The sequence below is a fragment of the Cydia splendana genome, chromosome 26, assembly GCF_910591565.1.
Source record: "Cydia splendana chromosome 26, ilCydSple1.2, whole genome shotgun sequence".
Taxonomy (NCBI): domain Eukaryota; kingdom Metazoa; phylum Arthropoda; class Insecta; order Lepidoptera; family Tortricidae; genus Cydia; species Cydia splendana.
The window spans coordinates 1,975,777-1,993,756 of NC_085985.1; the positions used below are offsets into that span (position 1 = coordinate 1,975,777).

The 17,980-nt window shown below is 41.4% G+C and overlaps 2 protein-coding genes across 2 annotated transcripts in view; both read left to right on the forward strand.

Annotated features, from left to right (window-relative positions):
• Nucleotides 1-17,980, forward strand: part of LOC134803394 (gastrula zinc finger protein XlCGF49.1-like) — a 294,572-nt gene that overhangs the window by 260,391 nt on the left and 16,201 nt on the right. The window lies entirely within an intron of this gene.
• On the forward strand, nt 1,357-14,050 carry LOC134803150 (mucin-2-like). The gene is made up of 6 exons (XM_063775855.1): nt 1,357-1,396; nt 7,306-10,533; nt 11,070-11,191; nt 12,390-12,566; nt 12,720-12,882; nt 13,824-14,050. The coding sequence occupies exons 1-6, from the start codon at nt 1,363-1,365 to the stop codon at nt 14,045-14,047; spliced, it is 3,948 nt and encodes a 1,315-aa protein (XP_063631925.1). The 5' UTR covers nt 1,357-1,362; the 3' UTR covers nt 14,048-14,050.

Below are 17,980 nucleotides of genomic sequence, written 5' to 3' on the forward strand. Positions count from 1 at the left end.
GAATGCCGGTTTAGCAAAAACAGTCAGTCTACCACTGTTCGCTACCCTGACCAAAATCCGGTACCCAAAGTATCCCAATTCAAATATCTAGGCTCGGTTGTATCTGAGAGTGGCAAAATCGAGGCGGACGTGGCCCATAGAGTAAGTGTCGGCTGGCAGAAGTGGCGTTGCCTAACAGGAGTACTCTGCGACCCCCGAATGCCAATCCGCACAAAAGGAAAGGTATACAAAACTGCTGTTAGACCGGCATTGTTGTATGGAGCCGAATGCTGGCCAGTGCAGAAGACAGATGTACAAAAGCTTCACACGACAGAAATGAAGATGCTTCGATGGTCGGGAGGGGTTACTAGGCTTGATAAGGTCAGAAATGAACACATACGTGGAACCTTCAAGGTAACCCCTATCCCCGAAAAGCTAAACGAATGTCGTCTGCGGTGGTACGGACATGTCATGCGCAGAGATGACGAGTATGCGGTGAAGAGAGCGCTATACCTGCCGGAAAAAGAAAGAGGTAGAGGCAGGCCCCCAACGACGTGGTGGACCAGCATGACCAACCTATCAAAGAAGGAGGAGCTTCCTAATCCGACAACCCTAGACAGAATGTCATGGCGCAGAAAAATTAGGAGAGCCGACCCCACCTAATGTGGGAATGAGCAAAGAAGAAGAAGAAGTAGTCGACATCTAGCGTCAAGTAGCGGATTTATCAGCACCGCTACTTAACACTAGATGTCACGAGTGTCGCGACTGATGAAAAGTCAACCATTTACAACAAATATTTTAAGCAATAGGAGTTGAAAATAGAGTTCCGGTTAATCCGGTTATAAATTTATTATATTCGCTTAATTTTTTTAAGTATTAGGGTTTTCGTTCGTCGCGACATCTATTGTTAAGTACTAGTAACTGATAAATCCGCTAGTTGACGCTAGATGTCGACTACGAAAATAATAAACGTTATGGCAAGAAAACTGATGTATGGAGTGAACACTCTATGTTTAAAACCTTATCTACTCAACATATACTTTGGTGAGAACCGGGATTACCTGCCTCGGGTTACTAAACGACCTCGCACAAAACAGAACCCTCAGCTTTCAAAACGAAACTTATTGTCTCAAAGCTTAAAACAACTCTCTACATCTCTACACGTTTTATTTTAATATCAACCGTATACATAAGACCATAAGGTATAATTTACAATGTAGTGTGAACTCAGGTGGTTCTATCAACGAAAATACGATATATAGTTTACTATAATGGTTTTGTACCATTTTGATAGAAGGACGACCAGTATAGGATCCATCGCGCATGTGCGCGGTGCCTACTTTGTAAATGGTTTCATTGTGAAGTGTAAATATTTTAGTTACGATGTTAAGGACGATAATAGTTATAAGTATTTTAGGTAAGTGTTATTATTTTATTATTATTGGGGTGTTGAGGACCTTTGAGTGTCGCAACGACCAACATTGATCTATTGTGACGGCCCATTAAAGTTCTATACTAATGCCCGTTGCATCCAGAAAATTCCAGATTCTTTGGGCCGTAATGTTCTGTACAGTCACCTGCAAAATATGTTACTCTTCGAACGCCGCAAAAATATGTGACACGCTCTTATGGCTCTACGAATAAGATCGTGTCAGATATTTTTGCGGCCTTCATTGTGTAACATATTATTGCAGGTGACTGTACCTCATAGGGTTGCACTACGTGTCGCCCTAGGTAGAAAGTGTAGAAACTTATTTTTGACATTTGATAATGATAAGCTTGCATGCGAAGTATTTTTAAGGTTTTTTTGCATCCCTAAGTAGGTACAGTGATGTAGTACAAAATTATTTACAGTACATCTGGTGCTACTTTTCCGCACTAGTGCGAGAAAGAGCACTTTTCGTGCGTATGTCAGAAGTTTAAAGGGCTATATGTATTGTAAAACGTTGTACGATACACGTGCGAATAGGTAATTCGCAAATTTCCTCTTTTCCCCACTTGTATCGTAAATAACTATTTCCATCGTATTTTCACGTAAATTTACGAACGTGTCTTGCTATCAGTCAGTCTCGGTACAACAAGTATGTACATATACTGAGGTTGACTGAAGTGGCATGACAAATACGAACATTTCCGAGTAAATACGATGGAAAATAATTATGCACTACATCTGTGCGTCTAACCCCAAGAATTTCCGGTATTATTTTTTACGAAAGTGACAGCTATCCCTGGGACATTTTTTTATAGAATAGTTACTACTATAACTTAAATCATATAACTATACATCGGTAACTCGTGGCATTTAGGTAGCACTTAAAAGATTAGTTTAATTAATTTCCTATTTTTAGTGGTTTCTTTTTCTCGACTCGTAAAGGAAGAACATTGTCACATCACTAGTCTGTGCCTGCTAGTACCTAAATACCACGAGTTACCGATGTGTGCTCATCACTAATCTTTTAAGTGCTACCTAAATGCCACGAGTTACCGATGTGTACATTATAAGTGTCGCTTAACTTCAAACTCGGGTAAATCCATTCGACCCTCTAAGCGAATATTGTCTACCTTTTCCTTATACCAAAATCGCATCATCTGACAGATGGATTTACCCGAGTTTGAAGATAAGCGACTCAATTTCCTCAATTTCGATCGGTACAGAAGTGTATAATTATTTTCCTTCGTATTTTCACGGAAACGTACGAGCGTGTCTTGCTATCAGCAAAGAGAATAGATAGTATAGAGGGCTATTGCCATAGTAAATTTTGTAGTCACGGTACATTTACTGCCATCTATCGACACACGATTAAAACTTTAAAAAAAATGATATTTAATTTTTATTGTTCCATACTGACCCATGTTCTTTCACTGATATTATTATGTATTAAAATTGTTAAATATCAAACGGTGTCATCAACGCCATCTAGCCGAGAATAGACCAAAGGTAATGGCGCCATCTATTCGAGAATGACTTTTTCTTGATTTCCGAGGCACGTTTTTTTCTTAGACTTTATTTATCTTATACGGAGTTACATATATCTTTGCTATCAGTCAGTCTCGATCCGTCGTCTATCCCATGATTTGACGTAGGCACTAGTTTTTACGAAAGCGACTGCCACCTGATCTTCCAACCCAGAGGGGAAACTAGGCCTTATTGGGATTAGGCCGGTTTCCTCGCGATGTTTTCCTTCACCGAAAAGCGACTGGCAATCTAATGATATTTCGTACATAAGTTTCAAAAAACTCAAAGGTACGAACCGGGGTTTGAACCCGCGACCTCCGGATTGAAAGTCGCACGCTCTTACCGCTAGCTCTAGCTAGCTCTTTCTTTGTTCCTATCTGTGATCCCTACAGATATTGAGGCAGGGGGGAAGGGGGGGCAAAACTGATCCTTTCGGGCATTCTCAGCTTCGTTCGGGCATGGCTCCGAGCAATTATTAGGCTTGGCACAACTTGACGTCCCTTTGCGTGCACGACCACAGATAAGATAATTACTTGAATTTTTCCAACCCTAAATTGCCGAAAGCGATAGTACATGGATAGTACCATACATATGTAAACGACACTATAATTCAATGCATGAGTAGTTACTCTGATTTAATTATGCAGGAAAAAAGTTACCGCTATTTTTGAGGTTATGAATTATGAAATTCTAATCTGAAAAAAAAACGGGGTATAGCTTTGACTGATTCTACGTACAATCAGCAACACTCCAAACTGTAGGTACAGTACTCAGTTTCATAATTCATAATAATAAAAAAATAAGTCATTTATTGTTTAATACAAAAGACATCAACGAGACGTGAGCCTGACAGGCCTGCACTTCGGCGGGACTTAGTTAAATTTTCTTAGGTCCCGAAATTGTTTATTTATTTCCGTTGACTTGGAGAAGAGATTAGCTTTTTAAATCTCCTAATTTACATACAAATGCGACAAAGCTTGATGAGGCGCCTACTCAACTAAAAAGCTCTGTATTATGTTATGTTACAATCGTATAAGGTGGTGGTACTAGCGCTCGACATGCTAATGCCCAATAGATGACACCCTGCTGTCACCTCTATTGATAATGACTTAAGTTTCAAGATGACATGTACTGGGACCGCGTCGAGCACCAGTACCACCAAAACTCTTTTAGAGTTAGACCAAGAAAAGTCTGCAGCGATTTTAATAGCCCACGCAGTGCAAGTGTTATTTTAAACGTCAAACGTCTATGAAATTATGACGTATTAAATAACGCTTGCACTGCGTGGGCTATCAAAATCGCTGCAGACTTTTCTTGGTATAACTCTATGAAATTATGACTTATTAAATAACACTTGCACTGCGTGGGCTATCAAAATCGCTGCACACTTTTCTTGGTCTAACTCTATAAATAAATTATATTTTTCAACTTATTTTCTTATTCTTCTGAATTCGCGATAAAGTCACGAATTTCCTTATACGCCGTTTAGAATTCCTTTCCGGGTTATAATGCGATCGTTATGTATGTAATTCATTATTTGCATTATTTTTGAATTTTTTAACAGACTGACAAAGTAGTCAAAATGTCATTCTGCACTAGTTTCCCTTGACCACCAGACACAATAAATTCAAATTATATTACCTATTAATGTGCCATTTTCAACCAAAACGGTGTCAATGAAGCACCATTTCCATGTAGCTTTAATTTGAAATCGACCTTATCGACTACCGACAACCTTTTGGTTGAAAACGCCACATTTTATCTATAAATTTTGGAATGGTCATAATACTCATAATGGTCATATGTGGGCGATTCAACGCTTAGTGAGCGAAACTAAAATGTTAATTGATTGTTGGCCGCTTTAGGTTAGGATTTTACACAATCAATAAATGATTTAGTAATGTGGCCTTTTGAGATTAACTGTCCGGCTGATATCACAGTGTAAAAAAAAAGTAACAGTGGACCGACGCCTTTGATGTTTGCGTAAATGCCGACACCACACAAGAACACAGTAGGGTTGTCACAGACTTTTACACAACTGCCCAAGACTTACACTGACTTACTATAGGACACGCTAGCCCTGTAAGTAGTACCGAGCTACTAACAATGGCGATGTATGCAGCTCGGGTGCGCGCGACCCACCCCTCGCATCCGGCACGATTGCCCTGTCTAGACGGCTTCGTTGAATGACTGTATTGTTTAATAGACTGTGACTGTACTATATTAGACCACGGGGAGACACTCCTGACTTCGTGCAAACTCGGCTCCGTTCGGCTCAGCATTGCTCCGAGCAATTATTAGCTGGGTTGGCACAACAGTTACTTGACGTCCCTTTGCGTGCACGACCACACATAAGATAATTACTTGAATTTTCACAACCCTAAATAGTGGAAAGGGATAGTGCCATAAGTTAGAAAGGGATATCATGATTCGACCCTGAATCGCTGTCAAACTTCGGTTTCGTAAAGCCTCCTCCACACTCGTGCGCGAATCGCGGCGCAAAGCCGCGAACGCGAGTGTGGAGTCCTGAACGCAGACCTGCGAAATCGACTCCACACTCGCGTTCGCGGCTTCGCCCGCGATTCACGCGTATAGTCTGGAGGGGGCTTAAGAAGTGTCATTTATGTACGGTAGTACTATTACTTATTCTGTGGTTAGACATGTCCACCTTGGCATCTTCATGATTTAAAGTAATAAGATGATGCAAATTATACGCTATTAACTGCCTTGTTTAATATATTATAATTCACATAATCGGTCGGTATATTAAGTGGAACTGGATTAGATATATTATGATCTTTGAGGATATAACCAAAGGGAGCCGCCTTGTCTGTAATTTTCGGTACAAAACAGTCTGCCGATTTTTGCGGGGGAGGGGCACGTCAAATGATAGGTAACGTAAAAATTGCCATGCCAGATAAACGTCAGTACATGCCTACAATGTTGACCATTGGCCGCCATTTTCGACAGAGGGGAACGCCTGTGACTACTCCGTTTGGTTACATCCTCTAAGATTATGATATATTATGTATCCGTGAACTCTGAACTCTTGTTGAAGCTTGATGGTTTCTTAATTGTGATTGGTCAGTTTTAATAATATTTAACTTGAAAGCCGTAACACACTACCGCACCGCACCGCGACCTTGGTGCGGTGTGGTAGTGTGTTACAGCTTTTATACTTAGTTATTATAATCTAGCAAGCCCATTTTGTCAGTAAAATAAGGCGCGAAATTAAATTTTTTCTATGAAAGGACAATACTTTGAGCCTACATTTTTTAAATCTACCTAATACAGACGTAAATGGCTTGCCAAACTATAATTTAGTTTCTAGATAATAGTCATGATGTAACTCTTTAACAAGGGTATTTTAATTTTTAACAAGCAGAAATTCGATGCTATTAAGCTTAGAATAAATTTAAAATCTGGATCGATACTCCAGCGCTCTGCCATCTGAGCCACCAAGACCTCATCCATAGCCAGCAAATCAAGGGTATTTTATTTACAAATATGTATAAACAACCAATTAGCAATAGTGCAACATAAAATAAAACTACTTAATCTATTCCCATTCTGGCTCTGGAGGTCTAGCCAAGTTGCCGATCGTTCGCTATTTCCGAAATTAAACAAAACGTCAAGACGAAATCAGACTCTATAGGACTAATAGGGAAGAGTGATAGAGAGACAACTAATATTTGACGACCGGTCTGGCCTAGTGGGTAGTGACCCTGCCTGTGAAGCCGACGGTCCTGGGTTCGAATCCCGGTAAGGGCATTTATTTGTGTGATGAACACAAATATTTGTTCCTGAGTCATGAGTGTTAGTTTGTGGCTAGGTTGATCTGTGTAAGATGTCCCCAGATATTTATTTATTTATTTAATATGGAAGAGTGATAGAGAGACAATACAAACAGCAACACTCTGTCCATCGGTGAACCTTATTAAAAAGGCATAAAGTCCACCGATGGACAGTTAACATGGGCGATATTACCATTCATTTGTCATTCCTTCTTCTTCATTTTGTTCTGTTCAAGTTTATATTTGCGGCACTTGCGATTGAAACTTTCGATCCTTGGTCGTCAGACACCAAAAAACTAGTCAAAGAAATTTCTACCAAACTAGTCTGGGTGTCTGGCGACCTACGAGCAGGCGCATTTTTGGCGCAAAAACTCAGCCTCACTGTGCAGAGGGGGCACGCGGCCAGTGTCCTGGGAACAACGCCTCAGGCTAATTTATGTTTAGATCATCATTCACTTCATCATTCATTTCTAAACTTATATGTCAGATACTTAAATAAATTTGCTACTTAATTAGTTGGTAGGATTCTAAAAAGTTTTATGTTACAATTTTGTATCCATCTAATTTTTGTTCCAGGCATAATCGAGTTTCACAAATGCTGCGGAGATTCCATACAGGATGACTGGAGAAGACAAGGCTTCTACCGACCACGGCGAAACTTTCCTAGTCAAAGTCAAGATGACAACTCCTTTCAGCCTAACCATCATAATCACCAGAGCCAGAACACTAGGCCACAGCAAGCAAGGACAGGTTTTGGCCAAAATTCCGAAAATCTATTTGGAATAAATACTTACCAGAATTCTCAAAAGCAGAATATTGGATTTAGTAATACTCAAGCTCAATACTCATTTGGAGGACATCAGACCTCTAAATTCGCAGACTTATCAACGGGGTCCAGTGAAAATCAAGGAACATTTGGAACCAGTTATCAAAATGCAAAGCTACCGAGTAACAATGAAAATTCTCAAAGTCGAAATGCATTTGGATTTAACAGTCAAAGCTCATTCAGGTCAGAATATCAAAATGGTGGTCAAAATACAGTTGGATCCAGAGTCGGTCAGAATTCGTTCGGTCCTAGTCAGAATTTACAAACACCGAACAATGGTCAGAATTCCTTTAGGTCAAGTTTCAGCGGTCAATCTGCATTTGGTAGTTACAATCCAAAACAGAGCTCTTTTGAAAGCTTCAGTCAAAACAGTCAAGCATTTGGAAACTTTGGACAGAAAGTCCAGGCTCCAAATCCATTCAGCAATTTCCAAAATCGAAACACATTCTCCAATTTTGGTTCTAACTTAGCTAAAGGTCAAAATCATCAGGCATCTGACTATCTCCCACCAAAACCCTACAAAGCGCCGGGATATTTACCACCTGACGAATCAAAGACCACTTCAACTACAAGAAGACCATTCTTTACCACTACTACGAGACGACCATTCTTTACCACAAGTACAACTCGAAGACCATTTTATACTACAACTAAAAGAACATTTTTTACCACAACCACTACTAAGCGGCCATTCTTTACCACTACAAATAAAACACCATTATTTACCACTACCACAACAAAGAGACCTTTCTTTACTACCACTACAACAAAAAAACCAATTACTACGACAACGAAACGACCAATCTACACAACAACACCAAATCATCAAGTAATATTCCCTGATAAGATACCGAAACACCCATTCGACGCGGTATCTCCAGCCATGGCTATGATAGTACCACCAGAACCAGATGATGAAGATGAAATCATACCTGACTTTAGAACTACAACACAGAAACCAGCTGTTCTTCCAGCCATGGCTATGGTCGTACCACCAGAACCAGATGATGAAGATGAAATTGTTCCTGACTTTAGAACTACAACGCAGAAACCAGCTGTTCTTCCAGCCATGGCTATGATCGTACCACCAGAACCAGACGATGAAGATGAAATCGTACCTGACTTTAGAACTACAACGCAGAAACCAGTTGTTCTTCCAGCCTTGGCTATGATCGTACCACCAGAACCAGATGATGAAGATGAAATCGTACCTGGCTTTAGAACTACAACGCAGAAACCAGCTGTTCTTCCAGCCTTGGCTATGATCGTACCACCAGAACCAAATGATGAAGATGAAATCGTACCTGACTTTAGAACTACAACGAAGGAACCAGTTGTTCTTCCAGCTATGGCTATGATCGTACCACCTGAAGAAGATGATCCTATAACGATTTCGACAACTACATTAGTAACTAGCCCTTCAACCACTAAAATTACCACTCCTTCAACAACCGTTTTTACTACGCCATCAACTAGTACTACTTTTTCTACAACCTCTTCTACTACCATAACTTCTCCATCGACAACGATATCGACTACTTTGAGTACTCCGTCTACAACATTAACGACTCCTGATTTAAATCGTAATCAAGAAGAAGAAACTACCCCAACTACAAAAACAACAACTGTTATTATTGTTACAAAAGCTACACCAACAACAAAACCCCCTGTTGTAGAAGAAACTACCCCAACTACAGAAACAACAACCGTCATTACTGTAACAAAAGCTACACCAACAACAACACCCCCTGTTGTAGAAGAAACTACCCCAACTACAGAAACAACAACCGTCATTCCAGTCACAAAAACTACAACAACAACAATGAAACGACCTTTTATAGGGATTGGATACTTACCACCGGACCCCAAAACTACTTCGACAACAACGATCTATCCTGATATTGTGCGAGCTGAGCAGCCTGTTGCCGGAGGTGATGAAGTGCCTCTAGAACCTAAATGTGATCCATTGGACCCAAGCACTTGGCCCACGTTATACGAGCAACGACAATATGGTGAACTACCCTGTGCGCCAGTCACAACTACTCCATCACTTATACCGCCTTCACCAGCACCGGCTAGAGCCGACCCAGTCCCACCAGAGCCAGAATGTGACCCTCTAGACCCCAGCACTTGGCCCTCGGAAGTAGACCAACGAGATTTTGGTGAAACACCTTGTGCCTTTGTGTCTTCACCCACTGCTACACCTACTACACCTCCTACCACTCCTACTACACCTACTACATCTCCTTCCACACCTCCCACTACACCTCCTACCACACCTACTACACCTCCTACCACACCTCCTACTACACCCCCCACCACACCTCCTGATTCGGAAGTCGACGAACGACTTTTTGGTGAAACACCGTTTTCACCTGTATCTTCAACTACTACTAGCACTTCTACTACAACAACTACTACGACTACGCCATCTACAACCACTTCGACTACACCATCTACAACCACTTCGACTACACCACCTACAACCACTTCAACTACACCATCTACTACCACTTCGACTACACCATCTACTACTACTTCGACTACTTCTACGCCATCTACTACAACCACGACTACTACTACAATAAAACCACCATATATAGGTCGTGGATATTTACCACCTACCAACCATACCTTGAACCTACCACCATCACCAGCACAAGCTGAACCAGTACCACCAGAACCGGAATGTGACCCTCTAGACCCCAGCACTTGGCCTTCAGAATTCGACCAAAGATATTACGGAGTATCACCCTGTGCCCCGAACATAACCAAACCACCTGTAGGCCTTACATATCCTCCAGACGACTGTATAGTAAAGAAAAGAAAGCGTAGAGCGACTGAGGTGACGCTAAGGTTAAAAGATGTAAAAGGAACTCCTAGGCCTGTCTGGTATGCTGGTATATACAGGAAGATCACGGACCCTTACTTCCCTATATGTGGAGGGTCGATAGTTCGAGAGGATGTGGTTATATCAGGTCAGTTGTCCATTTTTCTACTCCAGCCAGGCGTGGCTCACTCCGCGATTTCGTCGCTTTGCTACAGGTAGCTAAAAGTACATCCGTTCCACACCAATTTTGGTGGCTAGGCATAAGCCGCGCGTGGCGCTGTCGCCACCTAGCGGCCATACCTGTCCTGATCGTAACAGACGCGTTTTGTTAGAGAGTGAGTCTTCTGTACCTAGTACTATTATTTATTCTGTGCTCCAGCACTTTTATTTGTAGATTAAATGACTGCCAGTGAGATCGAAATCAACTTCATAAGAAGCGCGGGGCCCCGCCCCCGGTGCAGTGTTCTTAGGATCCTAACAGCAGTGTTCTTAGGAATATGGCCCTTTAAACTTTTGACATACGCACGGAAAGTGCTCTTTGCCGCACTAGTGCGGGAAAGTAGGACCATATGTACTGTAAAAAAATATTGTGTGCAACGGTACATAATTAGACCTCTTAAATATTCATATATACATACATATAAAATATATAAACCTGCTTTCAATATTTACATACATTTCCAGCTGCCCACTGTTTTTGGGACGACGTGGTCGGGCTGCAGCCAGCTCAACAATTCGCGGTGGCCGCCAGCAAGATTTACAAGCCTTGGAAGGACCCTATGGATAAGAAGGCGCAGAAATCTGACGTGAGTGCATGATATTTGGTAACAATAGTAAAAAATAGAATCTGTTCGGAAAGAGAAGAGTCGCGGAATATATGGGGCGTAAAATTAAAGTTTTTGTCAAAATTTTCATTTTTGGTACAAGCTTTCATCGTTGACTGTACTGTTTTTTCCACAGACAACTAATACTCATCGGGACAATTCTAACAACCCCAAACACAATTTGCCTTGTTTTATCAGAGAGTTCCCATGGCCACCTTTTGTCACCATCATCAGATCAGCTCGATGTCATTATAATATTGTATTGTCATCCGATTTACATATGTATGCAGATTTCAGCTCAATCGGAAATCGGGAAGTGGGTCAAAAGCTTCCAAGATTTGACCCACACTAAGATACAGGTACAGTCAGCAGCAGAAGGTGCTAAGCGGGCCAGGTGTTCAGAATGATCTTGACGCGACTTTATTGTTAAGAGAATAAGAGCGTGTCAAGATAATTTTGAACACCTCGCCCGCTTAGCAAGTTAAGCGAAGCTTGCTGCTGACTGTACTAACATCAGGGCAAGTTAAATACAAGCTTGTAATTACAACGCACTGTAAGATAAGTAGTATACCTACAACAAACAATAAGATTAATTTTCTCAAAAATGGACGGCAAAGTCGACTTTGACGTCTAAAAAATAGGTCGCGAAGCGCGTAGTTTATGGTCAGTCAAAAATTAAAAAGTTAAAAACATTGCAGTCTCGATTTTGGGACTGCAATGTTGCATACAAATTCCATTATTTGTCGAGTTCCAAACTTTTTAAAAGTTGAAATGGCCATATCAAATGAAGGCACAGGCCCATTAAACAGCCAAACAGATGATTAGTACCGCGACTATTTAGCTGTCTCAAATAGGTTGGCGTATTTTCGGCAGTAAAATACACTTCTATTTTTTTATTAAAAAAATTAAAAGGCGGCAAAGCTAATTGTTTCTACTTTTTTCTGTGAAAATATTTACGTAAGAACGTTGCTTTTGTAAAATATTTTTATTATATTTATATTTCTTGCACCATTTTTGAGAAAAGCACTATATATGACTCGGCTGGAAGGCTACTTGCTGGCTTCGGATTCAATTAAACGGACTCCCAAGGTCGTCCGTTTAATACGAATCCTCAGCCTGCAAGTAGCTACTTCCGAGCCTCGACAATAATGTACTATTATATATTTTTCCCCAACATCAGGTCCTGGACATCAAAATTCCCGCTCGCTTCCTCGGCGCGAAGACCAGCTTCCAAGAAGATATCGCCATCTTGAAGCTGGCCACACCATTCAAGTATACCCGAGGAGTACGGCCCATCTGTGTGGACTTCGACGATGATTTCGACAGACAGCAGATGAAGGCTGGACATCAGGGCACGGTGAGGAAGTCATTTAAGTCAAAGGAGTACCTTTGGCAAAACCATTTGTATACCTGAGGAATTTTATACGATTTTATACACAAATATAAGTATGTATAAAATCGCATACATGTTTTCAGGTGTGTAGAAGCCTTAAATGATGTGTATTTCCAGATCGCAGGCTGGGGCCTAACAGACTCCGTTGGCACGCCGACGCAGCGCCTCCTGTGGCTGGAGCTCCCATACATTGAGATAGAGAAGTGCATTCGCGACTCGGAGGACGCTTTCCTCAAATACATCACCTGTGATAAAGTGTGCGCCGGCGAGAATGACACGGGTGAGAGTACGACATATTTTCTTTCTGGGACATACACAGGTTTTAAATTAAAAGGCACTCCAAATATAATGGAACAGGCGTCAGGTTCTTTGCAGAAATCATTTCTAATTATTTAATTTATTTTATTATTTGCCAAATGATACGGATAAGATGAGGAGTAGTAGGTTAGCGTGGTATGTAATGAGGAGGGATGAATGCTATATAGGCAAAAGAATGCTAGGGATGAATGTTAATGGGCGGAGAGCGGATGGTAGACCCAAAAAACGATGGATGGATTTGTGTGACAGAGGATATGAGAAAGAAAGGTGTGAATGCTGAGGTGACGAAAGACAGAGGAGAATGGAAGAGAAAAACATGTTGTGCCGACTCCACATAACGTGGGATAAGGGCAGGGAGAAGAAGGAGGAGGATTTGCCAAATCGCGATATAACAACGTGTTAGTCGATTAAAGGTGGACTCACGGTAGACCGGGCCGGAGCTTCCGGCTTGCTTCCGGCGCTTCGTTTTCTACGGAAAGCACCACGTGTTTTAAATCGACACGAGTTGCGAATTACCTGTTCGCACGTGTATCGTACAACGTTTTACAGTACATATGGCCCTTTAAACTTTTGACATACGCACGAAAAGTGCTATTTTACGCACTAGTGCGGGAAAATAGGACCATATGTACTGTAAAAAATATTTGCAGGATTTTTTCATAAGTTGCTATATCTTATTCTAATACATCTACATAATTCAGGCGTGCGATGTCCTTCCCCATCGTTTAAGGATGATTCACGCCCTGTCCGGGCCGGGGTTTCCGACACTTCGTTTCCCAGGACGGGTGATCGGTATTCACGAGATGCTTTACAGAAAACTGAAATGTCTACGCCTCTGCCCAGACCCGGACCGTCCTAGGCCTCCTTTAATTGTAGAATTGACTGAATTGTTTCAAATTCCAGGCAAAGCGCTCTGCAAGGGCGACAGCGGCGGCGGCCTCGCCTTCTGGTCCGGGCCCGCCGACCACGCCACGCCGTACTTACGCGGGATCGCGTCCACGGCGCCGTCCCCGCGTAACGCCGAGTGCAACGTTTACGCGTACGGGAGTTTTACGCACGTGCGCGCGCATAGGACTTTCCTGCGCGACCACGTGCCTGAGATCGAAAGTTGTAGATTTTGGGAATAAATGTGTTCAAATGCTCAATATAATATGTTTGATTTACGACTAGATGACCCGGCTTCGTTTCACCTACGTATATCTATCTATTTTTTTTGCATTTTCTTATTTTCTTTCATAAGAACCTTCTCCTGACAATAACAATCAAAACACAAAAAGAATCAGCGGAATTGGTCCAGCCGTTGACGCGTAATGCCGTGACCAAGGGAAATTATGAATTAATTTTTATGAGTAATATAATATACTCGTAGATTAAACTAGAAAGATTTTTCATTCATTCATTCATGCTTCCACGTCCATCTTGGAACCGGTTCAAACCATCGCATGGCCATCACGCTGGCGCATCGCTGGGCCATCGTGCGGAGGAGCCATAAGAGTGTGATTACAAACGCATTGAAAATACATGCAGTTATCTTGGTATTTATACCAGGGATGTTGCGAATATTCGCATCCGCATCCGCATTCGCGGAACATCCGCATTATTTTCAACATCCGCATCTGCATCCGCAGCCGCATAAAATCGATGCGGAGCATCCGCATGATGCGGATGTCGACCAGGTCGGTAACAGGAACGTATTAGCGGCGGCGCCGGCGGCGTAAGTGCTAGGTAATTTCGTCATTATATATAACGAAGAACGAGAGAACGAGTCTTCTCGTCATCCATACCGCAATGTTTGAAAACAAAAGTTTTTAATCAGTGCGTCCTACCCGTCATGGCCTACGGAGCCGAGACATGGACACATTGGACACTCACGGGAGGGTTGGTCCACCAGTTCAAAGTCGCTCAGCGAGCTATGGAGAGAGCTATGCTCGGAGTTTCTCTGAAGGATAGGATTCGTAACGAATACATCCGACAGAGAACCAAAGTTATCGACATAGCTCTAAGAATTAGGGTCAAACTAGGGTGTTATCGCAACAGCACATTTTTCTCTCCTGTGGGCAATAGTTAACAGCTTGTGGGCATGTAAGCAATGATTTCATCATAGTTATCTAAATAAAAGGAGGACCTTTTCACGTGGATAAGGGTTAAATAAGAAAATTAACTTTTATAGCCCTTAACTCTTGTGTATGTCTACAGAAAAGACATAACACAGTGATCTGTTTGACCCATTAGCAAGCTGAAGTGGCAGTGGGCTGGCCATATCGCACGAAGAACCGATAACCGCTGGGGTAAACGTGTTCTTGAGTGGAGACCGCGACTTGGCAAACGTAGTGTAGGACGCCCTCCGACCAGGTGGGATGACGATCTGCGAAAGACTGCAGGCAGATGCTGGATGCGGCAAGCTGAGGACAGGGCGCTATGGCGCTCTTTAGGGGAGGGCTATGTCCAGCATTGGACTACTATAGCCTGATGATGATGATGATGATGATGATATAACGAAGTCGTCTAGATCCCGAAAAGTCGGCCAAGTTACTGTGTAGTAAATAAAACGCAAATAATAAACGTTTCGTTTTTTTAAATAAAAAATGCTAAAAATGTAATATTTGACGTTTTTTAAGTACCAAATCTTGACATCCGCATCCGCGGATGTGAGGCTTTATATATCCGCATCCGCGGATGTCAAAAAATCTGCATCCGCAACATCCCTGATCTATACATATACAGTCATGCTCTTGACAAGCTCTTGATATAGCCATAAATAGTTGAATGTACCTACCTACTTACATGCATATACATAATGTACAGTCACCTGCAATAATATACACAACAAAGGCAGCAAAAATATCGGACACGATCTTATTTGTAGAGCCATAAGAGCGTGTCACATATATTTGCGGCCTTCGAAGACTAACATACCTAATTCCATGGGACTGTGCACCAAACGAATAAGGATATATCAAGAATTTCTTATGCGGATAATCCCATGTTAGTCAGCGAATATTTCGAATGATTTGAAACGTGTTCTTAGCTTTACGACGCAATAATTACTATGTGTGATGTATCACTTCAAGAAGCTTAGGTACCAATTATCAACTTGTCACTGAGAATCAAAACTCGGTTGGTAAATATGACGACTGGTTTGGCCTAGTGGGTAGTGACTAGAGATGCCACGAATATTCGGCAACTATTCGGTATTCGGCCTATTCGGCCACTTTGCCGAATATTCGGTATTCGGCCGAATATTGCCTACTATTCGGCCGAATACCGAATATCTGTTGCACCTACCTAAAATCAAAATTTACACAAATAAATAACCAAAATCTAGGTATATTAAATATTTAAAATGTATTCTTGGAAAGCAGTTAAATACGAAGGCACGTTTTTGAGCATTTGTTGATTACAAAATATTTTGTTTTTATAATGGGTCTGATTTGATTGACTCGAACTACATTCATTAATTCTGTTCAATTTTAAAATATATCTTAGCAAACGTTGCGCTTTGTTGGCGAACAGTTTTCATAATTATTGTGACTCAAAATGTTCGCATGTCATACCGAATATTCGGTCGCCGAATATTCGGTATTCGGCCGAGAGGGGGGCCGAATATTCGGTATTCGGTATTCGGCCAAATTCACTATTCGGGGCATCTCTAGTAGTGTCGCTGCCTGTGAAGACGATGATCCTGGGTTGCACTCTCGGTAAGGGCATTTATTTGTGTGATGAACACAAATATTTGTTCCTGAGCCATGGGGGTTTTCTATGTAAGTATATAAGTATGTACCTATTTATCTATATAAGTATGTATATTATATCGGCCTCAAATATAATGACCACCAAAAAATACTTTGGTACCCTAAATAAAAAAAACATGCTTACCAAAAAAATTACTGAACACCAAAAAAATAAGGCCTAAAAATACAAAAGTACCACCGTTTTAATTACGACTGCCCTTCAAATTGTATTCAAATACCAAATATACTGAATGACCACCAAAAATTAATGATCACCAAATCTTGAAGACCAAATTAATGCGATATTTTCACCTAAATAAACCACTATGATTACCAAAAAATGTATACATATTACCAAATAAAGTAAACTGATGCCAAAATTACTAGCCCCTCCCGCTCAACCCCCCGTACCCCGCACCGCATACCTACCTAACCTAACCTACTTTTCTAGTAGCATTTCGTTATGCTACTAGAAAAGTAAGTTAAACTGCTATCAGTTAAGTGGGTTAGGTTAGGTTAGCACTGCGACCCTTACAGAAACGAAATGGTACTATAAAAGTAGGTTAGGTTAGGTTTGAACTGCGACCTTAACAGAAACGAAATGCTACTATAAAAGTGGGTTAGGTTAGGTTAGAACTGCGATCCTCACTGAACCGAAATGCTACTAGAAAAGTGGGTTAGGTTAGGTTTCAACTGCGACTCATACAGAAACGAAATGCTACTAGAAAAGTGGGTTAGGTTAGGTTTGAACTGCGACCCATACAGAAACGATATGCTACTAGAAAAGTGGGTTAGGTTAGGTTTGAACTGCGACCCTTACAGAACCAAACTGCTATCAGAAAAGTGGGTTAGGTTAGGTTTGAATTGCGACCCTTACAGAAACCAAATGCTACTAGAAAAATGGGTTAGGTTAGGTTTGAACTGCGACCCTTACAGAAAAGTAATGCTACTGGAAAAGTGGGTTAGGTTAGGTTTGAACTGCGACCCTTACAGAAAACAAATGCTACTGGAAAAGTGGGTTAGGTTCGGTTTGAACTACGACCCATACAGAAAATAAATGCTACTAGAAAAGTAGGTTAGGTTAGGTTTGAATTGCGACCCTTACAGAAAAGAAATGCTATCAGAAAAGTGGGTTAGGTTAGGTTTGAACTGCGACCCTTACAGAAAAGGAATGCTACTAGAAAAGTGGGTTAGGTTAGGTTTGAACTGCGACCCTTACAGAAAGAAATGCTACTAGAAAAGTGGGTTAGGTTAGGTTTGAACTGCGACCCTTACAGAAAAGGAATGCTACTAGAAAAGTGGGTTAGGTTAGGTTTGAACTGCGACCCT

Coding starts and splice junctions, on each gene's coding strand:
- LOC134803150 (XM_063775855.1), top strand. CDS start 1,363: ATGTTAAGGACGATAATAGTTATAAGTATTTTAG. Junction 1,397..7,305: donor AATAGTTATAAGTATTTTAG/GTAAGTGTTATT, acceptor TTTTTGTTCCAG/GCATAATCGAGTTTCACAAA. Junction 10,534..11,069: donor AGAGGATGTGGTTATATCAG/GTCAGTTGTCCA, acceptor ATACATTTCCAG/CTGCCCACTGTTTTTGGGAC.